We start from the raw sequence: 26,867 nt of genomic DNA, 5'->3' as shown, positions 1-26,867 counted from the left end.
AAATAGGAAATACGTAGTGCCTCTGTGTGGCGTCTGATTAAGGAAAAAAAGAAGTTTGGACAGCGCTCTGACATTTACATGGATGTTTGAATCAGGGCAGTGGAGTTGGTAAATCTCCGACTCCTCAATTTCCATGATTTCGACTCCACCAAAATGGGCTCCGACTCCAAACTCCACAGCCCTCCCTGGGCTGTGGAGTTGGTAAGCCAAACCTCTGACTCCTCAATTTCCATGACACCGACTCCACCAAAATGGGCTCCGACTCCTTAATTTCCATGACCCCGACTTCACCTCCACAGCTCTGGTTTGAATGTAATCTCTGATACAGAGATCTGTTTATTTTCTCTATACTTCTAATTTGTACAGAAAGTTACCAATAATTGAGTAATTGGTATTTTTTTAATCTTATAGTGGGTTGGTGACTATTTTTGGTAGGTATAAGGCCTTGTTCTCTCATAGTGTAAACCTTGCATTTTTTGGTGCAGCAAATCTGCCACGTGATTCATGAAGACTCATTGTCTGCTTAAAGCACCACTCCAGCGCTTTTTTCTTTCTATTTCAGCGCTGGAGTGGTGCTACTAACATAAGATCCCGGCACCTAATTACTCACCACCTGCCATCTTCAGCTCTTGGCAGTACGCCCTGCAGCAGCTGACATAATATGTGAGGACCAGTTGGTAGGGGGTCCGCTGCCACCCTAAAAGCATGTAAGCTGAGAATGTATGTATGTATGTATGTATGTATGTATGTATGTATGTAGTCTATGTTAATTAATTTCATCGCTCACAATTACTGTTGGATAAAAATAACAATAAGGAATATTACAGCGGGCTTTTGGAATAACTGCTGTAGAGCAAGGAGCCCACCTACTGTTCTTGCACAGGTGTATGCCCACTACTAACTAACCCAACTGCGACATTAAAAAAAATAATTACGACCTAAGATAATTACTTTGTGTGCCTAAAAATAAGGAAGTCTGGATTTCAAAGCTTAGAAGCTTTGTGTTCACACGGCCAAAACCAGACAATTCAGTACAGCCTAAGGGTAAAATGGCAGACAAAATACAATGCTGGGCACATCCACATTGCCAGGCTGCCTGTTCAGGAAGGTCTGTGCCAGCGGTAACCTTCCTCAGACAGCGCTGGCTACCGGGGCACCGCCTGCTATGGCACCAGAAATAATGGACACCATATTGCTACATGACCAGTGAGGGAGCTCAGATGAGAATTGCTCGCCAATGTCACGTGGATTCCCTGTGCTGAAGTAAGGACACGTCCGGTCTTATTAATCAGCTATTCCAGGGAAGACCACGCAAAGAACGACACTAATGGAACTTGGAATGGAAAGTTCTGCAGGTCACAGAACGTGATTGCAAGTGAAGGCATCTCCTGGTATAATTAAACTCCAGAGATCGAGAGCTGTTATTAGCCGCTCCTGCCCACCAAGATTACAGAGCAGCTCGCTTTTTCGCTCTGCCAGAAAGGAAGATGAAAAAAAAAAAATAAGATAGAATACGACTTGTAAAACTGATTCATATGGAAGACATTCTATAGGGCCAGAGAGTGAACTCTCTGAGAAGAAAGCTGGGTCACCCAAAAAGATACGTCACTCTGATATCCCTATCTCCATTTCTGTGTGAGATTTAAGTGCAATATGATGAATAAGTCATTTGTGTTCCAACCTCTGAGCCTGACGACTATTAACCACTCAGTGCAAAGTCCTGGAGAAGTCATAGCATTAAGTCCAGACGCGGCTGGATGACAGTCATCTTGGCCAATGTCACAGCTTATAAAATAGAAGCAAGAGATATAGCGCTAGAAGGAAAGTACCACGAAAATATTGTATTAGATATGCATTATAACCTGTCATGTAAAACTATTGACCTGCAGATATGGGGTTAATAGCACTTTATTCCCCAGGGCAGCATTCAGCTCCCAGTCATAGGGGTGGTGCCAGTTTGGTAACCGCTCCCCCTACACTGACTGACAGCTGACTATAAGGCCGGGATCAGCCGAGAGAATCGGGCCAATTATGTTAATGACACTCAAATCAAATTCTGTAATGCTTTGATCCGAGTGTCAGCACAATGTGATCCGATTCTCTCGGATGAGGTGTTCACAGCACATATGAGAAGATGGAGTGCAATTCAGAGTGCACACAGACTTGAATAAGAGTATGGCAGGTCAGTTCACAGTGAATTCATAGCATGCTGTGATTATTTTTCCACAGACAGATTCGGTCCGTGAAAAAATAAATAAAATAATTAAAAAAATTGGTCATCAGCACAGCCATATTGAACAACATTGGTTCAAGTACTATCCAATGAAATCGGATATCACTCATCCAATTTATACGCTTGTGTCACCCCAGCGTAATGCTGAGCCGGCTGTCAGTCATTGCAGGGTCCACGGTTAAAGACGCAGCGCTCTATACACAGAGCGCGAAGCCAAGCCACTGACTGGAAGCCAAACACTGCCAGGTGGGGGAAGAATACATACCGACAGCAGGCACCGCAGAGTGTCAGTACGCTATTAACCTGCAGATTAACCCCATATCTCCAGGGGTAATAGCGTTTACATGACAGGTTCCCTTTAAGAACAGATCACATAAGCCTGACACCAGCATCCAAGAAAATCAGTGACGCAGAGGTATGGTGACCATACCATAGATACTGTTAGCCATATAACTGTGACCTGCTAAGACACATGGAAACGATGAACTAAGGGCCTGATGCAATAACTTGAAACACCGCAAAATTTTAGTGCAATCTAAATTGCACAAAAAATTTTCAACATTTGGCGGGAAAGAGGACAGTGTTGGGTCTGGATGAGGTGTGACAAGGTCCTTCCTCAAAATTTACACCACTTTATGCCAACTTATCAAATCATTTACCGGTATTTGGAGAATGACTTGAAAGTACACTTATGGCTAGTTGATGTTTGGCAAGCAATGGTCTACTATACATGGGTCACTCCATTAGGCTACATGCCCACGATCAGGGATAGTAGAGTTCTGGAAACAGTGCATTTTCGTTGTGTTCTACATTACACACTTGTGTTTTGGAACTATGCAGAATTACCGAATCTAATGACAGTCTATTGGGGAGAATACGCACAGGAGACTACAGTAATATACATGTTGCAGCACGGAAACCCGCTCCACAGGTCAGTTTATGCAGGGTTAAAAAGAAGCACAGTGGGTATGGGATTTCTATAAGTCCTATCCACTCAGCTTGTAATGTAGAACACGAAAATATGCTGCGTCCAAAACGCTACTATTCCTGATCGTGGGCTCTTCCAGAGATACATTTTCCATGTTCCACTAAACTATCTTGAATTCGTACTCGCCCAGTGCCAGTCATCAGACATAAAATTAGTCACTTAGTGTACCTACAAGTGAGACCAACTTCACAAAGACTCCAATAATGAATGTGGGGCAGTATGTGAAGAACGCTGCCAAATACCGCAAGAGACCGTAAAATACATCCCAGGGTTCTCTCTTAAAACGGACAGACTGGAAGCATGGCCGAGTGCTGACATCTTTATGCTCTTTAACTCCTCCTCAAATGTATAACAATTCCGAAGCATCACAACTACTTCACCACCATTAGGAGAATCTCTTCACTAACAGATGCCAAAGTGTCCCACCTGCTTGGACCTCCAGAGATCAGCGATAATCTGTGGAGAAATCAAATGCAGCACCACCGGTGGAGAATTTAGGTATTGCACACTGCCTATTCACATCAATGGACTGTGTTACACCTGGGGGTCCTCCGGAGTCAGGAAGGTTTCACACAGACTGTTCTGGCAGCGGAAGACCGAGGCTGACTGCCAAGTCTACCGAACTAAGCTGACTGCTCCAGAGCAGCTAGCTCAGGTTGGGAGACCTGGCAGTTGGGCCTGTTCTTACCAATATGAAACTGGTCTGTGTTTCATGGATTTGTGAAACCGGCCTAACCTTTCCCCATGCTGAACCACAGAGGTGGGTCCTAAACAGCAAAACCCCTCCTATCAACTCAGAATTCCCTATTAAGTTATATGAAAATAGAAATCGTAAACGGAACTATCCCTCTAAAGCTCAGTTCAACGTCCACACATCCAGTATTTAACATCAGTATCTTTAAGCCAAAACCAGGAGTGGAACAATCAGAGGAAAAGTATAACAGAAACATCTGCACCACTTCTGTATTTATCACCGACTACTGGCTTTGGCTTACAGATACTGAGGTAAACTACTGACCAAATACTGAACGTGTGAACGTGACCTTACAATGGCTCTAGGCCTGAACAACACCACTCGAACACTCTCGCACCCCTCCAATCTATTCTACACTCTGCATCAAACAGGGAAAAGTGCCTGCCTAGTTAAGTGGCAATGCTCCAAAATAGTATAGTCAACATCCAAGAAAGCAAATATGAAGCAACATAGCCATAAAAATAGTCAAATTTTATTAGAACATATATCAAAATACAGAACAACAAGTTTATAAAAACTGGGGTAGAAAATATGCAAAAGAAATAACCACCGTAAGAAAAAATATAAGGCGAATGCCAAATATACAGAAATAATTAATGAAAAAATAATTCATGAAAAAAGTCACCAAATATGATAATCTGCGCGTACCAGACTACTATCAAACATGGCAAAGGCCTATGTTGCGCAAAAGTGAAAAAAGAAGAAGAAAAACCGGCATGCTAATTAGTCCTATCAGACAGTATTCACCTGGAGCATATGCAGTGCAATTAGAAAAATGGAAATCCTCTATAGTAAACCAAAATTGGTTAAAAAATACGCTACAAGAAAGTATATCAAAGTATATGATAGGAAAAACACTCCTAGGAAGACTGGAGCCATCCTCAAAAGAAATCTCTAAAAAATGCTTTCTCCTGCATAGAAGTCAGTGCCCGCAGCAAGAAAACATGGTATTGAACCTATGTCTATGATGTAACCAGATGGCTTAAAAGTGCATGCAACTGAGCAAAAACCTCTAGGAATGATAGGATAGAGACCCATCTAAGCTCCAACTCATATATGCTAAATGTGCAATGATACAACAAATGGGGAATTAGCAGCCATAATAATTACCTAACGGTGGTAGCAGCAACCCTTTTGATATATGTTCTAATAAAATTTGACTATTTTTATGGCTATGTTGCTTCATATTTGCTTTCTTGGATGTTGACTATTCTACACTCTGCTGCTCGACTAGTCCACCTGTCCCCCCACTATTCCCCAGCCTCTCCCCTCTGTCAATCCCTTCACTGGCTTCCCATTGCCCAGAGACTCCAGTACAAAAGCCTAACCATGACATACAAAGCCATCCACATCCTGTCTCCTCCATACATCTGTGACCTCGTCTCCCGGTACTTACCTGCACGCAACCTCCGATCCTCACAAGATCTCCTTCTCTACTCCCCTCTTATCTCCTCTTCCCACAATCGTATACAAGATTTCTCTCGCGTATCACCCCTACTCTGGAACCCTCTACCACAACACATCAGACTCTCGCCTACCATCGAAACCTTCAAAAAGAACCTGAAGACCCACCTCTTCCGACAAGCATATAACCTGCACTAACCACCGATCGACTAAACCACTGCATGACCAGCTCCACCCTCGCCTACTGTATCCTCACCCATCCCTTGTAGATTGTGAGCCCTCATGGGCAGGGTCATAGTAACATAGTTAGTAAGGCCGAAAAAAGACATTTGTCCATCCAGTTCAGCCTATATTCCATTATAATAAATACCCAGATCTACGTCCTTCTACAGAACCTAATAATTGTATGATACAATATTGTTCTGCTCCAGGAAGACATCCAGGCCTCTCTTGAACCCCTCGACTGAGTTCGCCATCACCACCTCCTCAGGCAAGCAATTCCAGATTCTCACTGCCCTAACAGTAAAGAATCCTCTTCTATGTTGGTGGAAAAACCTTCTCTCCTCCAGACGCAAAGAATGCCCCCTTGTGCCCGTCACCTTCCTTGGTATAAACAGATCCTCAGCGAGATATTTGTATTGTCCCCTTATATACTTATACATGGTTATTAGATCGCCCCTCAGTCGTCTTTTTTCTAGACTAAATAATCCTAATTTCGCTAATCTATCTGGGTATTGTAGTTCTCCCATCCCCTTTATTAATTTTGTTGCCCTCCTTTGTACTCTCTCTAGTTCCATTATATCCTTCCTGAGCACCGGTGCCCAAAACTGGACACAGTACTCCATGTGCGGTCTAACTAGGGATTTGTACAGAGGCAGTATAATGCTCTCATCATGTGTATCCAGACCTCTTTTAATGCACCCCATGATCCTGTTTGCCTTGGCAGCTGCTGCCTGGCACTGGCTGCTCCAGGTAAGTTTATCATTAACTAGGATCCCCAAGTCCTTCTCCCTGTCAGATTTACCCAGTGGTTTCCCGTTCAGTGTGTAATGGTGATATTGATTCCCTCTTCCCATGTGTATAACCTTACATTTATCATTGTTAAACCTCATCTGCCACCTTTCAGCCCAAGTTTCCAACTTATCCAGATCCATCTGTAGCAGAATACTATCTTCTCTTGTATTAACTGCTTTACATAGTTTTGTATCATCTGCAAATATCGATATTTTACTGTGTAAACCTTCTACCAGATCATTAATGAATATGTTGAAGAGAACAGGTCCCAATACCGACCCCTGCGGTACCCCACTGGTCACAGCGACCCAGTTAGAGACTATACCATTTATAACCACCCTCTGCTTTCTATCACTAAGCCAGTTACTAACCCATTTACACACATTTTCCCCCAGACCAAGCATTCTCATTTTGTGTACCAACCTCTTGTGCGGCACGGTATCAAACGCTTTGGAAAAATCGAGATATACCACGTCCAATGACTCACCGTGGTCCAGCCTATAGCTTACCTCTTCATAAAAACTGATTAGATTGGTTTGACAGGAGCGATTTCTCATAAACCCATGCTGATATGGAGTTAAACAGTTATTCTCATTGAGATAATCCAGAATAACATCCCTCAGAAACCCTTCAAATATTTTACCAACAATAGAGGTTAGACTTACTGGCCTATAATTTCCAGGTTCACTTTTAGAGCCCTTTTTGAATATTGGCACCACATTTGCTATGCGCCAGTCCTGCGGAACAGACCCTGTCGCTATAGAGTCCCTAAAAATAAGAAATAATGGTTTATCTATTACATTACTTAGTTCTCTTAGTACTCGTGGGTGTATGCCATCCGGACCCGGAGATTTATCTATTTTAATCTTATTTAGCCGGTTTCGCACCTCTTCTTGGGTTAGATTGGCGACCCTTAATATAGGGTTTTCATTGTTTCTTGGGATTTCACCTAGCATTTCATTTTCCACCGTGAATACCGTGGAGAAGAAGGTGTTTAATATGTTAGCTTTTTCCTCGTCATCTACAACCATTCTTTCCTCACTATTTTTTAAGGGGCCTACATTTTCAGTTTTTATTCTTTTACTATTGATATAGTTGAAGAACAGTTTGGGATTAGTTTTACTCTCCTTAGCAATGTGCTTCTCTGTTTCCTTTTTGGCAGCTTTAATTAGTTTTTTAGATAAAGTATTTTTCTCCCTATAGTTTTTTAGAGCTTCAATGGTGCCATCCTGCTTTAGTAGTGCAAATGCTTTCTTTTTACTGTTAATTGCCTGTCTTACTTCTTTGTTTAGCCACATTGGGTTTTTCCTATTTCTAGTCCTTTTATTCCCACAAGGTATAAACCGCTTACACTGCCTATTTAGGATGTTCTTAAACATTTCCCATTTATTATCTGTATTCTCATTTCTGAGGATATTGTCCCAGTCTACCAGATTAAGGGCATCTCTAAGCTGTTCAAACTTTGCCTTCCTAAAGTTCAATGTTTTTGTGACTCCCTGACAAGTCCCCCTAGTGAAAGACAGGTGAAACTGCACAATATTGTGGTCGCTATTTCCTAAATGCCCAACCACCTGCAGATTTGTTATTCTGTCAGGTCTATTAGATAGTATTAGGTCTAAAAGTGCTGCTCCTCTGGTTGGATTCTGCACCAATTGTGAAAGATAATTTTTCTTGGTTATTAGCAGAAACCTGTTGCCTTTATGGGTTTCACAGGTTTCTGTTTCCCAGTTAATATCCGGGTAGTTAAAGTCCCCCATAACCAGGACCTCATTATGGGTTGCAGCTTCATCTATCTGCTTTAGAAGTAGACTTTCCATGGTTTCTGTTATATTTGGGGGTTTGTAACAGACCCCAATGAGAATTTTGTTACCATTTTTACCTCCATGAATTTCAACCCATATGGACTCGACATCCTCATTTCCTTCGCTAATATCCTCCCTTAAAGTGGACTTTAGACAAGACTTTACATAGAGACAAACCCCTCCTCCTCTCCGATTTTTACGATCCTTTCTAAACAGACTGTAACCCTGTAAGTTAACTGCCCAGTCATAGCTTTCATCTAACCAGGTCTCGGTTATTCCCACTATGTCAAAGTTACCTGTAGATATTTCTGCTTCTAGTTCTTCCATCTTGTTTGTCAGGCTTCTGGCGTTTGCGAGCATGCAGTTCAGAGGATTTTGTTTTGTTCCAATCTCCTCACTGTGGATTGTTTTAGAAATGTTCTTACCTCCCTTCTGAGTATGTTTTCCTGGGTCGTCTTTGTTCGAGTCTAATGTTTTTCTTCCCGTCCCCTCTTCTTCTAGTTTAACGCCCTCCTAATGAGTGTAGCGAGTCTTCTGGCGAATGTGTGTTTCCCAGGTTTGTTGAGGTGTAGTCCGTCTCTGGCGAGGAGTCCATCATGAAGTAATTCACACCGTGGTCCAGGAATCCGAATCCTTGTTGTCTGCACCATCGTCTTAGCCAGTTGTTTGCATCAAGGATCCTGTTCCATCTCCTGGTGCCATGCCCGTCTACTGGAAGGATAGAAGAAAAAACTACCTGTGCATCCAGTTCCTTTACTTTCTTCCCCAACTCTTCAAAGTCCTTGCAGATTGTCGGTAGGTCCTTCCTTGCCGTGTCATTGGTGCCAACATGTATCAGAAGAAATGGGTGGACGTCCTTGGAGCTGAAGAGCTTTGGTATCCTATCGGTCACATCCTTGATCATCGCACCTGGAAGGCAGCATACTTCTCTTGCAGTTATGTCCGGTCTGCAGATGGCTGCTTCTGTGCCTCTCAGTAGTGAGTCTCCCACCACCACCACTCTTCGTTGCTTCTTGGCTGTACTTTTTGCTGTCACTTGTTGCTGTGTGCCCTTTTCTTTTTTGCTTGCTGGTATTGCTTCATTCTTGGGTGTGCCATCTTCATCCTCTACAAAGATTTGATATCGGTTCTTCAGTTGTGTGGTTGGTGATTTCTCCATGGTCTTCTTGCTTCTTTTGGTCACATGCTTCCACTCATCTGCTTTTGGAGGTTCTCTGACACTTTTTGCACCTTCTGTGACCAGTAGAGATGCTTCTGTTCTGTCTAGAAAGTCTTCATTCTCTTTGATGAGTTTCAAAGTTGCTATTCTTTCTTCCAGACCCCGCACCTTTTCTTCTAAAAGGGCCACTAGTCTACACTTCTGACAGGTGAAATTGGATTCTTCTTCTGGTCGATCTGTGAACATGTAGCACATGCTGCAGCTCACCATGTAGGTTGTCACATCTGCCATGTTGCTCCTAGATCCTGCTGACTTGCTGTGTGTTTTCCTTCTTGTGTAATCTACTCAGCCAAGCTCTCTTGCAATAATGTCCTACAGGCAAAAATTGGTGATGCTTTCGAAGCAGCTGGTCCCGGCTGTACCCAACGATCTTCTAGCTTAGGGAGACTTCGCTTCTCCCAGAAGGCACCTGGAATATGCAAATTAGCCTCCTGAAGCTTGAATCCCTGGTTTGGTGATGCTTTCGAAGCAGCTGGTCCCGGCTGTACCCAACGATCTTCTAGCTTAGGGAGACTTCGCTTCTCCCAGAAGGCACCTGGAATATGCAAATTAGCCTCCTGAAGCTTGAATCCCTGGTTTGGTGATGCTTTCGAAGCAGCTGGTCCCGGCTGTACCCAACGATCTTCTAGCTTAGGGAGACTTCGCTTCTCCCAGAAGGCACCTGGAATATGCAATTTAGCCTCCTGAAGCTTGAATCCCTGGTTTGGTGATGCTTTCGAAGCAGCTGGTCCCGGCTGTACCCAACGATCTTCTAGCTTAGGGAGACTTCGCTTCTCCCAGAAGGCACCTGGAATATGCAAATTAGCCTCCTGAAGCTTGAATCCCTGGTTTGGTGATGCTTTCGAAGCAGCTGGTCCCGGCTGTACCCAACGATCTTCTAGCTTAGGGAGACTTCGCTTCTCCCAGAAGGCACCTGGAATATGCAAATTAGCCTCCTGAAGCTTGAATCCCTGGTTTGGTGATGCTTTCGAAGCAGCTGGTCCCGGCTGTACCCAACGATCTTCTAGCTTAGGGAGACTTCGCTTCTCCCAGAAGGCACCTGGAATATGCAAATTAGCCTCCTGAAGCTTGAATCCCTGGTTTGGTGATGCTTTCGAAGCAGCTGGTCCCGGCTGTACCCAACGATCTTCTAGCTTAGGGAGACTTCGCTTCTCCCAGAAGGCACCTGGAATATGCAAATTAGCCTCCTGAAGCTTGAATCCCTGGTTTGGTGATGCTTTCGAAGCAGCTGGTCCCGGCTGTACCCAACGATCTTCTAGCTTAGGGAGACTTCGCTTCTCCCAGAAGGCACCTGGAATATGCAAATTAGCCTCCTGAAGCTTGAATCCCTGGGTCCTCTCTCCTCCTGTACCAGTTGTGACTTGTATTGTTTAAGATTATTGTACTTGTTTTTATTATGTATACCCCTCCTCACATGTAAAGCGCCATGGAATAAATGGCGCTATAATAATAATAATAATAATAATAATTTGATTGCAGCTGAATCTCCTTCAGGCATAAAACTGTTGTAGCTATAGCCATGTGGTAAAGTCCATCAACAGCAATTATCATAGTTTTAACACCCGTACAACTGATCTTTTATGGTGTCATCATCCAGCTACTTTAAAAATGGTGATACACTCTCACTGCTGCATTTTTGAATAGATTAATATATGTAAACTATATGTAATTTTATTTTTTTTTTAAGTATAAATTGGTCATGATCCTTACACAACAAAATTTGCAATTGCAGGAGGATTTTTCTGTGAATATATTTAGATGGGAGCTACTCTAAAAACAGCTGGGTATGTATATATACACATGATTATATTGTCCTGACAATTTTAATTGTACGTGATTTTAATCCTCTTTGTAATGTTATTATGTTTGCTTAGCGCTCCCATCGCAAAGGAGGTGGAACCAGAAGGAGGAGTGAGGAGCGGCCAATTAATCTCGGACCATATATAGCATCATATGTGTAGGTCTATGTCATTTTTCTAATTTACTGCTCGATAAAGGTCGCCTGGGCCCGAAAAGTCACAGTTTTAATTTTATATGTCGAGATCAATAAAGAAGATTTTGCCTTTGATACCTTCTGTTACATGAGGTATAGCACTAGGTTTGGCTATATGACTCTTGCCCTGCGTATTTCACCAGTTTTACCCTCTGCATATACTCGCTCTTGTTCAGGTGCAGCAGCATATAGGACATCAAACAGCATTACTAAGCAGTGTAGCTGTGAATACAGCTCTAGGATGAGCAAAAAAAGTATATTAGAAAGCAGCAGAAGGAGTCTACTGGAGCCTGGGTTTCTCTCTTTACACATGTACCCCCTTCATAGATTTCAATAGGCATCTGTAATATGATCCCTAAATGAGCAGACAATCTTGTCTTTCATAGTGAATGGCAAGTTCAAAAGGCAGGAGAAGAAGTGACTCACAGAAAAAAAAACATTTTGCCGATAAGATATGTTACAATTTCTTATATTTGCTTGTTCTATTGATTTTTGCAGTTTGCTGAAGAGACTAACCGTTTAAAATGATGCACAGTGGGTCATTTCCGTTAAGAACGTTTCCACAGCACATGGCTAATATTTCAGATATCTCATCCACCTGCCTCATACATTAATTCACTGAAAAATCTGTAAGAATTTCCATTACATTAAAGTTATTCTTTAAAAGAATATTTTACATCTGCACCTGTGAATTAAAGTAGTTGACCACTACTTGGACAACCCCATCTCAATCACTGTTTCCTCCAAGTAAAATAATATAGACCATACTTACCAGTGCGGGGTGCAGAAAATCAGCAGCCTCTACACTCTCCCCTCTTTCGGACACACTAGACCTCCAGAGGAAGAGCCGCGGGCTGCTCTCACTACCTCCAGATATTAGTTATGTCTAAAGGAGAGGAGAGCGGAGAGGCTGCCGACTGGCTGCAGGGATTGCGTGACAATGTCACGAGAGCCCTGGGAGAGCCAGTGCCAACACCAGAGTATAGCTGTTATTATGTAACTTGATGGAAACAGTGGTAGAGAAGGGATTGTCTGAGTAGTGGACAACTGTTTTAAGCTATTTGCACACTATTTAGTACAGTAAGTAGCGTGTTCTCATACATTTACTATACTCAATGGATCAGAGTATTCATAATATGAACATTGGCAAACATAACTAAAGCAGAAAATGGCTTTCCTCTCAGGACAAACCCAGGACCTGTCCTAGTCTCCATAATATCAGCCATAGTGGAGATCTACTGCAAAACGCGGCTTTTTTTTTTGCTCTGAATATGGCTATCAATTGAATGCAATAAATAACTGAAAAATAAGTAATTTGCCTTGGCATAAACAACTTACGGTATTCCAACATATAGAGACACCCATGATCTGCTTGCCATCAGTGGAGGTTGTCCAGCTAGGGGACACTTGCCATTCTTTCAGACAAGGCACTGAAGCATGTTCTATTACCTACTGATAGCAGATGTATGCAACATTTGTACCTGTGCAGTAAAACACTATCAGACTCCGCACTCGTTTATTCATTCAACATTATGCAATAACCTTTAATAAGAAATAGCCCGGATTCAGAGACAAAAATGTGCTTCAATAAAACAAGTGCAAAGTACATGCAAGTTCATTTCTTCCCGATCATCATTTTCCCAGCAGGCCACAAAGCATTAGTTAGCAGTTATTGAAGCAATTTATAGAAATGTATTATGGAAATTAACAAATCATTGGACCGTGCCAGAGAGTATCTGGCCAGTCAAGTCTTCTCTTAGTAAAATCAAGTGTTCGTTTGAGGGGGCAGGCACAATCTGAAAGGGGTTGCTCTAGGCAACTCCTCGAAATTTTGGTTCACACTACTTTTTGGGAGTTTTTAAATTATGACCACAAAAATTTTATTCATTTTTGCTACAATTTTTCTTTAAAATATGGTTTTCACAAATGGAATGCTACACAGAAATAAAGATCAGCGTACTTGTCCTTGTACCTGCTTACATGAGATTCTCGCCAGCCTGAATACTTTCTGCCCAAACTTTATACTCTAACAAAGCTCAAACTTGAGCAGATACAGCACACACCATATCAGTCACCTGCAAAGTCTCATTATCATTAGTATGATGCCACTTATTGAAGCTTAGCTAGTGAAATAAGAAAATATTGTAAGAAAACACATGTAAAACAGCAATAGTCCTAAACTTTCAACACAACACAAACAGCAATAGTCCTAAACTTTCTACACAACACAAATAAGGTGAATTGCAGTAAAATGTACAAGAAAATGTCATTAATATCCAAAATCTTCACTCCCCGAAAGATGATGTAAGAGGAGAGTTGAGAGGCCCACATACACGTCATGTACGTGTATGACGGCCTTAAAATAGTTCCTACATGTGAAAAATGTGTCTGTCATTATAACATATATCAATGTCAATATAAAATTAATTTGAAAGATATCTGAAAGGCAACTATTATTGGGAACAAAAAGGTTTTATGTTAGGACCACCATAACTAGTAAGTCAAATGAGAATTGGTTTGATCCTGACAAAATATTTGTGGGTGTAAGAAACAAACTCCGGCCAATGTCATCTGTAAGATTGGTCTAAAAAGATCTTGCGAGGAAGCACCTTCAAGGTAATAATTCTCATAGTAAGATCATATTTCATTGGGATTTGTAAGACATTCACCCAACATGGCTACAGAAAAGTGTCTGGAACATCAGAAGACCTCGATAAAGACTTTCAAACTGGTGTCATTCTAAGGCTGGATTTACACATGCCATACTTAATGCAGCTATTTCAGCTAAAGACAAAAAGACTGATAAGGAGTGCGAAATATAAAGAAAGGACTGACACTACTTCTGCTGGATTCACATTTGGATTCAGTCTCAAAAAACGCATTGTGTTCCAGTTGTTGGGGGGGGGGTCAACAATGATTTTTACTGTTTTCTATGCTACAAGAAACAATTCTGCCACCTGAGCAGACAACTTTACGTGAAACATATGTTCTCCTTTAGCACATTAATGCCTAAAAAAGTAACGCACTATACTGGATGTCTGGGAAGCCGTAGACTTTCACTGATGTAGGTCAGTGTTCATATGTACTGGGCTTCTGAAGACATCAGAGACATTAATGACTGTGCCACTGGCATCCATATGCAATTGCTACTTATTTAGAGGGGCTGTGGGGGGCTTCAGTAATTGGTCTCTGTCTGGTCGGGCTGAAAATAAAGTAAAGTAGATGAGACTTAGAATCCCATCCATTGTTATGTGACCACTGTAGTGTGAGCTATGGGGTAGGGAAGCCACCCGCTGACATCCCTCCCCCCACCCTTGTCTATTTAGTGTATTTCATGTGAAACTGATCAGCAGTCATAGTCGCATACATCATATGCAAATTATAGTCACCGTCACTGGTGCAAAGGGTAGATTTCTTACTGGTGTCACCCCACCCAACCATAGTGATGATGGAGTGTGAAGCAGATGCTAAGGAGGACATCTGATAGTCCCACACTCCGCAGTGATCTCTTCAGGGGTGCCCAGATTTGGTGCTTTTTAGCCCCTGTGGTTACTTACCGCAGCCGCCAGATGTGCTGTTGTCACGAATGCATTTTGTAAAAGCTCACTTCATCCAATATGGTAAAAAAAACAACGCACCTTTTTCAAGGCAGGTTGATTTATTTTTAATGAAAACGACAGTATGTCCTATATTTTCTGACTTAATCAAGCGTTTCGCTCCATTTACTTGAACTGGGGAAAAACTGCACCAAAAACCAAGTGTAATTGAAACGAATACTGAAAACGCTTTTAAATGTCTTGTCACGACTTCATTCATGCTGATGCCCACAACATCTGCAGTTGGACTTGCTATGGTTAATATTACAGCCCTTAATTCCATTCTTCGATTCCATAGGGAGAAACATGGAAGGATAGGCCGCCACTTGGCACCTGACAAAGCCTGAGCAGCTCTGTACTAAGGTGCCGGTGTCATGCAGACCCCATGCTCAGAGATATAGCATGTGTATGGGCCCAAAAAGGGCATTCTGACGCCTTTGCTGGGGGTTTAGCCGGCGTATTTTGTAGCGGCTAAAGAGCAGGTGGCGTCCAAACTAAGCGGCCTGAAGAATATACAATTGACGTCTTTCATACGCGTCACAGCTTCTGAAGCGGTAAAAAGAAGTAACAAAAGACTAAACCTGCACAGCAATTTCATTTTTACATTGCTGTGCATTGTTTTTTTATTTTTATGGTGGTTTTGCAGTGTTATTTCACACAGAATCCACCTAAAAAAGATGCCGTTTTGTAATAAAGCGTCACATAAGAGCTAGACGTAAAGTCTTAGCGGTGCTATAGAATGTATGCACTGCCATCATACGTATACCGGAAATACGCCAGTACCCACATACCTGCAAGCGACAATCATTTACAATGTAAAACCAGTACAGCTATGGAAGTGACAATCCATTACGCACATACGTACATTCATTATATATCAACTAATGGAAGGGATAGCCCTTTCTCCCTAATGTCACACTTTTTATAATCAGAATTATATTCCCACATCAACGAACAGTGCAGAAAATAAAAATAAAGGTCATTTTCGGAGTAACACACTGAGTCACAAGTGGTTTACAGCTGGAGCCTAGTATATAATTTTCGCCTGAGTTTAGCTTAGCATTGGTTAACAGCCCTCCTATTACCAGCAGAAAGTGTAATTATAATTATACATATTTAGCACTGTGGCCGCATAAAAGAGAACTGTCAATCAAAATAAGCAGTCCTCATCCCGTCCCACTCCTGCACACAACGGCTGCCGCTTACCTTCCGAGCTCTTCTCCGATGTCATAATAATCCTCCAGGTTTTCCTGTCTGAACACTGTCATGGCGGCTCAATGCTCTATACACGTCCACTTTTTTAGACACCTGGAAGTCATCCCAACCCAGTCAGATAGCGGAGATCATTGGACATCTACATTTCCTGTACAGAAAAAGAAGCCAATATCAATATATGGCACTCTCATACACACAGAGTACACATAAATGGTGACTGTCAGCAGTGGTCTGCGCACTCTGACCAATCCATTTCTGATACATACATGGAGAGTCATTTTCATGGTTATCCACAGTTGCAGAATACGTCTTAGGGTTGGACATTACAGAGGATGGCTAAGGCCGGGTTCACATTTGTGTCTGTGTGCGCAGCGTACTATCCCCATCGATACGCATGCGTCATGCGTACATTTCTTTAACATGGTGTACGCAGAGACATGTTTTTGCATGCGTTCGCTTGCGGATGCGTACGCATGCGTCATTTTGAGGTGTGCGGCGAGATCCGGCAAACGCAACACGTTGCATTTTTTGAGGCGTCAAATATTGCGCAATCATCCAGATGATTGCAGATGAGTGCAGCAAAAAAACGCATTAGTGTCCATGGAAACGCATTGGTACGCAATGAAATGCGTACGAATGCGTTCTATACGCATGCGTACTTTGGACTGCGCATGTCCAGAAAATTATGTCACCGCCTCCACCATGCGCATAAAAAACGCAAACGCATGGCAAGACGCACTTAAAGGCATGTACACGCAGCGTTCTCGTTTGCGTCATGCGCAAGATGATGCGCAGGTGTAAGCATGCTTTGGCATGCGTTTTGGGATGCGTTTGCGCATGCGGATGATATGGTGCGCACAGAAACACTAATGTGAACCTAGCCTAACACACACACATATATATGTTTTGGGTTTTTTTTGGGGGGGAGGAGGGGGGGGAGGGGTTGTTTTCTGCACACTTTTCTAATCCTTACTTCCAAGAAAAATAAAATATCCTTCAATCATGCTGGCACTAGAATTGGTAGTGGAAACATATGGTACATTATATAATGCAGGGCTTAGCCTCTGATCACATTATATTTGATCACTATATTAGGAGGATGCAGCCAGGAACCCTCGCAACGTGCCCCCCTCATTGACACAATAAAAGCCAGAAAAGGATCTATTTGGAACATCTTGGGGAGGCTGGTATCGACATACCTTATTATAGTAGGGGTTTTACTAAATCAAATAGAATTAGAGAAAAGGCAGGCAATAGTGGAAGATAACAAAATACTGTTGTGCTCAAAACTTTATATACCTTGGCAGAATTTTTGCTTACTTGGCCTTTTTTCAGAGAATATGAACAATAACACCAAAACGTTTTCTCCACTCATGGTTAGGGGTTGGGTGAAGCCATTTAGGAAGCCCGGTTCGCCGGGCGATACGCGTGGGATATCGGTCTGCACAAGGTTGTATGCACTGTTGGATCTCATTATGAGTCTGTATTAGTGCTATTCATATGGCTGATTGCCTCTCCTTTGTCCTGTGTACCTTAGGACTCTGGTCACCCATCTAACCTAGGCTATGTATTTGTGGGGATACTATTTTTTCCCCTGTTGGATCCTTATTAGTGGCTTTTACTTTGTTATGGCCACATAGGGTATCATCATATGAGCCAGATAGGATAGGGGTTTTTGGTTGCCTTTTTTGTATATTATTCAACCTGTGATGTTTTTTTGTAGGTTTTTAAGTATGTTTTATTTATTGTTTGGTGTGTTTTAGGTGCATTAATAAATTAAATACTCTTTCTTTGTATATTTGTTATTATTTAGATGGTGTGCATACCATGCAGTGATGCTTTTTCTCTATATATATATCTGGTTCTGTTTATTACTGCTTTTTGCACCCTCCTATATTTATGGTATATCTATATAGCTGTGCGCCTTACCTTTATTCTAGTGCCATTTATTTATTTATTTTGCGCAGGATTATAGGGTGCCAACCCCCGCAGGCAGGTAGGACGCATCTAGGTACAGTGCAGGGGTGTAGGCCAAAATAAATGTGCAATACATAATATAAGTGTGTTACATCGTTATTTTTTTTTAAAAACACACTTTTGCACAGGCCTTAATATATATCCCATTGATTACATGTGCAACATTTTATTAAAAAAAAGTGTGCAATATTGTTACTTTTTCCATTTAGCACACTTTTGCACAATTAATGGAATTTCTGCTCTAGTGACATCTGTTTGTCTGTCTGATATGTATGGTCTGCTGTTTGTTGTTTTTTCTATTTTCCGCACGATAGGGCCTATTAGGGACAGTTAGGGAAAGCCTACGTTGAGCAGGGGCGCCATTGCGCAGGTTTATAGGGTGCCAACCTCTGCTGCAAGGTAGGGCACAGATAGTTGGCCCTTTAGGGATTTAGTGCACCCTGTATCTTTGTTTGCAGCCATACGTGTTTTTCGGTCGTGTATGTTGTATTGTTTTGTTTTAGTATTCATAAGTAAATGTTAAGTTTTATTGTGGTCATTTACTTCATCGTGTAATAGTGTCATTTGTCGGTGAGTTGATATAATTAAGGCACTTGTATTTGAAATTCTGTGAAAAAAAAAGTGAAGCCATTTATTTTCAAACTACTGTGTTTTCTCTTTTTAAATCATAATGACAACCCAAAACATCCAAATGACCCTGATTAAAAGTTCACACACCCTGGTGATTTTGTCCTGATAACTAAAGTTGACACAAATGAGTTTAAATGGCTACTAAAGGTAACATCCTCACCTGTGCCCTGTTTGCTTATAATGTGTGCATAAAAGTTGAGTGAGTTTCTGGGATCCAGACAGACTCTTGCATCTTTCATCCAGCCACTGACATTTCTGGATTGTGAGTCATGGGGAAAGCCAACGAATTGTCAACGGATCTATGGGAAAAGTTAGTTGAACTGTATAAAACAGGAAAGGGATATAAAAAAAAGATATCCAAGGAATTGATAATGCCAGTCAGCAGTGTTCACACTATGATTAACAAATGGAAAATCAGGGGCTCTGGAAAAACAAAACCACACCACGGTCAGGTAGACCAAGCAAATTGTTGTCCACAACTGCCAGGAAAGTTGTTTGGGATGCAATAAAACACCCACAAATAACATCAGCTGAAATACAGGACTCTGAAAACTAGCGTTGTGGCTGTTTCAAGATGCACAACAAGGAGGCACTTGAAGAAAAATGGGCTGTCTGGTCGAGTTGCCAGAAGGAAGCCATTACTGCGCAAATGCCACAAAGCATCTCGCCTATAATACGCAAAACAGCACAGAGACAAGCCTCAAAACATCTGGAACATGGAAATTTCGAGTGATGAGACAAAAATTGAACTTTTTGGCCACAACCATAAACATTACATTTGGAGAAAGGTCAGCAAGGCCTATGATGAAAGGAACACCATTCCTACTGTAAAGCATTGAGGTGGATCGCTCATGTTTTGAGGATGTGTGAGCTACAAAGGCACAGGAAACTTGGTAAAAGTTGAAGGAAAGATGAATGCAACACGTTGTCAGAAAATACTGGTGGCAAATTTGCACTCATCAGCCCGGAAGCTGCACATGAGATGTACTTGGACATTCCAATATGACAACGATCCAAAACACAAGGCCAAGTTGACCCGTCATTGGCTACAGCAGAACAAAGTGAAGGTTCTGCAGTGGCCATTTCAGTCTCCTGACCGCAATATCATTGATCCACTCTGGGGAGATCTCAAGCTCATAGTTCTTGCTAGACAGCCCAGGAATTTACAGGAACTGGAGGCTTTTAGCCAAGAAGAGTGGGCAGCTTTACCATCTGTGAAAATAAAGAACCTCATCCACAACTACCACAAAAGACTTCAAGCTGTCATTGATGTTAGAGGGGGCAATACACAGTATTAAGAAATGGGGTATGGGAACTTTTGATCTGGGTCATTTGGATGTTTTGGGTTGTCATTATGATTTAAAAAGAGAAAACACAGTAGTTTGATAATAAATGGCTTCACCCAACCACTAACCATGAGTGGAGAAAAGTTTTGGTGTTATCATTTTCTCTGGAAAAAAGGACAAGAAAGCAAAAATTCTGCCGGGGTATGTAAACTTTTGAGCACAACTGTAAATATTGTCTACCTGTAGAATCGCCTTACAATGTCCCCACCAGTCTTTGTTAATGGGGCTACATTGGTTATGACCCATCCACAACATATGACCGCTGCAGCCAATCATTGGTTTCAGAAGTGGTACAGAGGTTGATGGCACAAGATTTCTGAGGCCAGTGATTGACTGCAGCGGCCACGTCTTGTAGATGGGACATCACCACTGCAGCCCTGTAATCAATCCTTGCTTGTTTGGGCCTCTCTTTAACAGTTTGTATTAGCATGGCCAGCTATGGCTGACATTTACAGTAGTAGTCAGAATGTCCCTACAGATAGTTCTGATAGGGAGGTATAAGGCCTTAAGGCTCCCATAGACATTAGTCAGGCGTTGTCTGAACCCGCTGATATCACTTTACATGTTTGGTACCTCGAAATAGCACTCCATCCATTATAAGCCTTGGGTGTAACAATACACTATAAAAGAAACCTTTATCCATACACTTGATGTATTCTTTTGAGGTTCTACATGATATCCATTTCTGAACAGGTCAAGCAAAGAATGAGAGATGACCTGTAACGTTGTTGCGATGCATAGTAAGAAATGTGTTTGCTTTTCAACTTTGTCCAAAACTGAATAATATAGGTCGGGTTGGCTGAATTTTTCCTCCAACACTTTTCTGGGGGAATTAAAAAGATGGGAAACCTATAAATCAGCCAACTGGACCCTTGAAAAGAAATGCCACACAAAGTATGAGATATTAATCACATTTAATAATAAATATATCCAAAATCCCTAATGCATATAATTGACTGGATATGGCATACATATATACATAGATGGATCCAAACATGACAATATAAAAAAATCCCAGCTGAAAAATCCCTAAAAAACAATGTAGGAAGCCTCAAATTGAGGCCCAACTAACCGAGATGTCCTACAATAATGTACCCAGGTCAAATGACCACAGGACAACAATGTGTGATGGGAATCCATAAAATGTTTGTAGGGCATCTAACAGCAAACAATGGGTATGGCAAAACACACAAATCCTCAACTACCTGTGGACATGGTGGAAAAGGGCCAGCCTGAACACACAAGCAACTCGATGCGCGTTTCGCTGCTTTATCAGGGGGCCAAAAAGTAGATTCTGCTCCAGACTTCATACTTGGGCTAACAGCAATTTCAATCATTGATCAATGGGACATGTATAACCTGCCACAGATATTTTAGAAAAACAACCTTATTGTTTAGATCAGGTGAAACTGCGTACAAAAGTGAAGGAATCCACAGCCCCCCAAAAATTCGATAAAGTGGGTGATGAAACGAGCAAGGGATGGTGATATGGTGGAACTAGTTCTATGCCAAATGTGTCCTAGCCAGGATGTCTGATGGCATTTCCCAGCAGCCGAAACTTTACCTCTCTTTATATCTATGCTGATACTGTAGAAAATCCCCATTACTCTCAGGCTAGAATGTGTACATAGACAAACAATGCAAACTATGTTCATGTTTTACATAGGCTGAAGATGGCGAACCACAACGCAGAGAAGAGTATCACTTCCTTCACACAGAGATGTGTATTGCCCCAGCTGAGCTTCCAGAAGGAATAAGCCAGAATGGCGGGAACGTCTCAAAATTGTCCTCGCTCTAGAGTATTTTTGGTGTTTTGGAGCACTGGCAGGCAATCGAGACATCCAAATCACCACGATATGTAAAAGTAAAGAAAAACAAGAATCATATGTTGTCTTTTCTTGGCTGAATCAAAAGACTGAATGACTAATACTCTTTTTTTTTTTTCTTTACTCACCCAGCTTTCCCAGGATCCACCCAGCTTTCCCAGGATAAATTCCACTTTAGTGCCAAATTCTGGGCCACAACATTGTTTGTCATCAAACACTTAAAACTAAATGCAAGATTAATGTGTTTACTTAGCTTCAACCAAGCTTTCCATCGAACATTTCATATTTGCCCAAGATTTATTTGTAGTTCTGTCGCTGTGAATTTATGTTTGTTCCTCCCAATGCCCTACAAGTACAAGTAGTCACAGATACGTTTGTAGGAACATATTTCTAAGGCTACGTTCACATTAGCGTTGTGCGGGGCAGCGTCGGGCGCAGCCGCGGCGACGCATGCGTCCCTATATTTAACATGGGGGGCGCATGGACATGCGTTGCCTTGCGTTTTGTGACGCATGCGTCATTTTGGCGCAACTGTCAGGGCGCAGAGGACGCTGCATGATGCAGATTTTTCTGCGCCAAAAATCATGCAAAAATGAACGCATGCGTCACAAAAAGCTGCGTTGTGCATGCTGCCCCGCACAACGCTAATGTGAACGTAGCCTTACCGGGATTTTTAGGGGGTCTTATTACTCCTTCCACAAATTTCCCAACATTAGTACTCTCGGGGGAACCCCTATGTAAGGTAATAAGCCCCCCTGACAAATCTACCACAAAATCAGCACGCACTTATTATATGTGGATTTACAGAAGGTGAAAGCTAGTGATGAGCGAATATACTTGTTACTCAAGATTTCTCGAGCACGCTCAGGTGACCTCCGAGTATTTTTTAGTGCTCGGAGATTTAGTTTTTCTTGCCGCAGCTGAATGATTTACATCTGATAGCCAGCAAAAGTACATGTGGGGGTTGCCTTGTTGCTAGGGAATCCCCACATGTAATCAAGCAGGCTAGTAGCTGTAAATCATTCAGCTGCGGTGAAAAAAACGAAATCTCCGAGCACTAAAAAATACTCGGAGGACACCCGAGCGTGCTCAAGAAATCTCGAGTAACGAGTATATTTGCTCATCACTAGTAAAAGCATCAACAACACCGGGGCAGAAACATTCACATCCCGCGGACAGAAACCTGCACATAGGGCGCATTCTGCGGCAGGAACCTGCACATAGGGCGCATTCTGCGGCAGGAACCTGCACATAGGGCGCATTCTGCGGCAGGAACCTGCACATAGGGCGCATCCTGCGACAGGAACCTGCACATAGGGCGCATCCCGCGGCAGAAACCTGCACACAGGGCGCATCCCGCGGTAGAAACCTGCACACAGGGCGCATCCCGCGGCAGAAACCTGCACACAGGGCGCATCCCGCGGCAGAAACCTGCACACAGGGCGCATCCCGCGGCAGAAACCTGCACACAGGGCGCATCCCGCGGCAGAAACCTGCACACAGGGCGCATCCCGCGGCAGAAACCTGCACACAGGGCGCATCCCGCGGCAGAAACCTGCACACAGGGCGCATCCCGCGGCAGAAACCTGCACACAGGGCGCATCCCGCGGCAGAAACCTGCACACAGGGCGCATCCCGCGGCAGAAACCTGCACACAGGGCGCATCCCGCGGCAGAAACCTGCACACAGGGCGCATCCCGCGGCAGAAACCTGCACACAGGGCGCATCCCGCGGCAGAAACCTGCACACAGGGCACATCCCGCGGCAGAAACCTGCACACAGGGCACATCCCGCGGCAGAAACCTGCACACAGGGCGCATCCCGCAGCAGGTTAGGCGGGGACGACGGACCAATCTGCCCATACCCTACAGTTAATAGCCATTTGTGTTTGGCTTGAATCACACATTTTCTGAACAGATACGAAAAGGCAAGATACATTTTGACACAAAAAATCTGACTTCTAAAAAAAAAAAAAAAAAAAAAAAAACACAACCAGGAAAGCCGCATCCGTGATTGCGTCTTATACTGAAAAAGTTGGAACTAATATTTATATGATCTGTATAGAAAACTTTTTTTCATTAACGTCAGAGAAAAAAAAAATTGTAACAGAAAATTGTAAGACCCCCATAGTCCGCTGGGTATCTTTAGGACAGGCACTCGGAGACCACTTTGAGTCGGCGGATGAGAGCGTAATATGGCGATTATTCAGCTTGTCCTGGAGGGCTCATTTCTTGGGGGTCTTTCTCCATGAGGACGCCCACCCCTGGATGTATGCGGCTAGCCATACAGGTCCTACAATGCTACTGCCAATGACAAGCCAATCAGCCCACCATCACCAGCCAGCAGTGATCAGGACCACCGTGCTGAGCCCCAGATTGCCAATCATCATTAACCACAGCTGCCCCCCACAACCCCCTACCATGGTGGGGTGCACACAGGCTCTGCTCTACAATAAAGCCCAGCCTTTCCTATCAGTGCCAGCAGACAGCAGCCTGCCCCTTCTTCCCAATCACCGAAATAGCAACAAGGGGAGCTGAGAGCTGGGCTTACCAGATACTGCCGGCGCCATGGGGCTGCAGCACACCGAGAGACGAGGCTCCGGCACCACAGGAGGCCGGTCCAGAGGCGCAATGTCTTCCCTGCCGACCGTGCTGTCCACCGAGCTGACACCACAGAGCTGCCGGGGAGTGCACAGCCTGGAGGAGGCGGAGAGGAGGGAGGAGGCGGTGTGTGTGGAGGGAGGGCTGAGGGAGAGGCAGGTACACGGAGACTGACACAGCCTCACCTCACCGTGTGCCCCTCTGTATCTCCTCCTGGCCATACTCATCACCATGTGCCGGGTGGTAGAGCTGGCAATAATCCTCCCTAATGATAACCTCACCGTGTGCCCCTCTGTATCTCCTCCTGGTCATACTCATCACCATGTGCCGGGTGGCAGAGCTGGCAATAATCCCCCCTAATGATAACCTCACTGTCTGCCCCTCTGTATCTCCTCCTGGTCATACTCATCACCATGTGCCAGGTGGCAGAGCTGGCAATAATCCCCCCTAATGATAACCTCACTGTGTGCCCCTCTGTATCTCCTCCTGGTCATACTCATCACCATGTGCCGGGTGGCAGAGCTGGCAATAATCCCCCCTAATGATAACCTCACTGTCTGCCCCTCTGTATCTCCTCCTGGTCATACTCATCACCATGTGCCAGGTGGCAGAGCTGGCAATAATCCCCCCTAATGATAACCTCACTGTGTGCCCCTCTGTATCTCCTCCTGGTCATACTCATCACCATGTGCCAGGTGGCAGAGCTGGCAATAATCCCCCCTAATGATAACCTCACTGTCTGCCCCTCGGTATCTCCTCCTGGTCATACTCCTCACCATGTTCTGGGTGGTAGAGCTGGCAATAATCCCCCCTAATGATAACCTCACTGTGTGCCCCTCTGTATCTCCTCCTGGTCATACTCATCACCATGTGCCGGGTGGGAGAGCTGGCAATAATCCCCCCTAATGATAACCTCACTGTGTGCCCCTCTGTATCTCCTCCTGGTCATACTCATCACCATGTGCCGGGTGGCAGAGCTGGCAATAATCCCCCCTAATGATAACCTCACTGTGTGCCCCTCTGTATCTCCTCCTGGTCATACTCCTCACCATGTTCTGGGTGGTAGAGCTGGCAATAATCCTCCCTAATGATAACCTCACTGTCTGCCCCTCTGTATCTCCTCCTGGTCATACTCATCACCATGTGCCGGTTGGCAGAGCTGGCAATAATCCCCCCTAATGATAACCTTACTGTGTGCCCCTCTGTATCTCCTCCTGGTCATACTCATCACCATGTGCCGGGTGGCAGAGCTGGCAATAATCCCCCCTAATGATAATCTCACTGTCTGCCCCTCTGTATCTCCTCCTGGTCATACTCATCACCATGTACCGGTTGGCAGAGCTGGCAATAATCCCCCCTAATGATAACCTCACTGTGTGCCCCTCTGTATCTCCTCCTGGTCATACTCATCACCATGTGCCGGGTGGCAGAGCTGGCAATAATCCCCCCTAATGATAACCTCACTGTGTGCCCCTCTGTATCTCCTCCTGGTCATACTCCTCACCATGTTCTGGGTGGTAGAGCTGGCAATAATCCCCCCTAATGATAACCTCACTGTCTGCCCCTCTTTATCTCCTCCTGGTCATACTCATCACCATGTGCCGGGTGGCAGAGCTGGCAATAATCCCCCCTAATGATAACCTCACTGTGTGCCCCTCTGTATCTCCTACTGGTCATACTCCTCACCATGTTCTGGGTGGTAGAACTTGCAATAATCCCCCCTAATGATAACCTCACTGTGTGCCCCTCTGTATCTCCTCCTGGTCATACTCCTCACCATGTTCTGGGTGGTAGAGCTGGCAATAATCCCCCCTAATGATAACCTCACTGTGTGCCCCTCTGTATCTCCTCCTGGTCATACTCCTCACCATGTTCTGGGTGGTAGAGCTGGCAATAATCCTCCCTAATGATAACCTCACTGTCTGCCCCTCTGTATCTCCTCCTGGTCATACTCCTGACCCTGTGCTGGATGGTAGAGCTGGCAATAATCCCCCCTAATGATAACCTCACTGTCTGCCCCTCTATATCTCCTCCTGGTCATGCTCATCACCATGTGCTGGGTGGCAGAGCTGGCAATAATCCCCCCTAATGATAACCTCACTGTCTGCCCCTCGGTATCTCCTGGTCATACTCATCACCATGTGCTGGGTGGCAGAGCTGGCAATAATCCTCCCTAATGATAACCTCACTGTCTGCCCCTCTGTATCTCCTCCTGGTCACACTCCTGACCCTGTGCTGGATGGTAGAGCTGGCAATAATCCCCCGTAATG

General features: G+C 43.8%; 1 protein-coding gene across 2 annotated transcripts in view; it reads right to left on the bottom strand.

The window, feature by feature from the left end:
* The window catches only part of DAPK1 (death associated protein kinase 1), a 212,017-nt gene extending 187,326 nt beyond the window's left edge, over window positions 1-24,691 (bottom strand). For both annotated transcript variants that reach the window (XM_069761981.1, XM_069761987.1), the window contains exons 1-2: window positions 24,548-24,691; window positions 16,210-16,366 (exon numbers count right to left, since the gene is read on the bottom strand). In XM_069761981.1, coding sequence (XP_069618082.1) covers window positions 16,210-16,271 — 62 coding nt within the window. In that variant the 5' untranslated portion in view covers window positions 16,272-16,366; window positions 24,548-24,691. The remainder of the gene's footprint in view (window positions 1-16,209; window positions 16,367-24,547) is intronic.
* Window positions 24,692-26,867: the final 2,176 nt, after the last annotated feature.

This window comes from Ranitomeya imitator, chromosome 1 (assembly GCF_032444005.1).
Source record: "Ranitomeya imitator isolate aRanImi1 chromosome 1, aRanImi1.pri, whole genome shotgun sequence".
Lineage (NCBI taxonomy): Eukaryota > Metazoa > Chordata > Amphibia > Anura > Dendrobatidae > Ranitomeya > Ranitomeya imitator.
The sequence above is the reverse complement of the archived record's forward strand: the minus strand, read 5'-3'. Positions and strand labels throughout refer to the sequence as shown.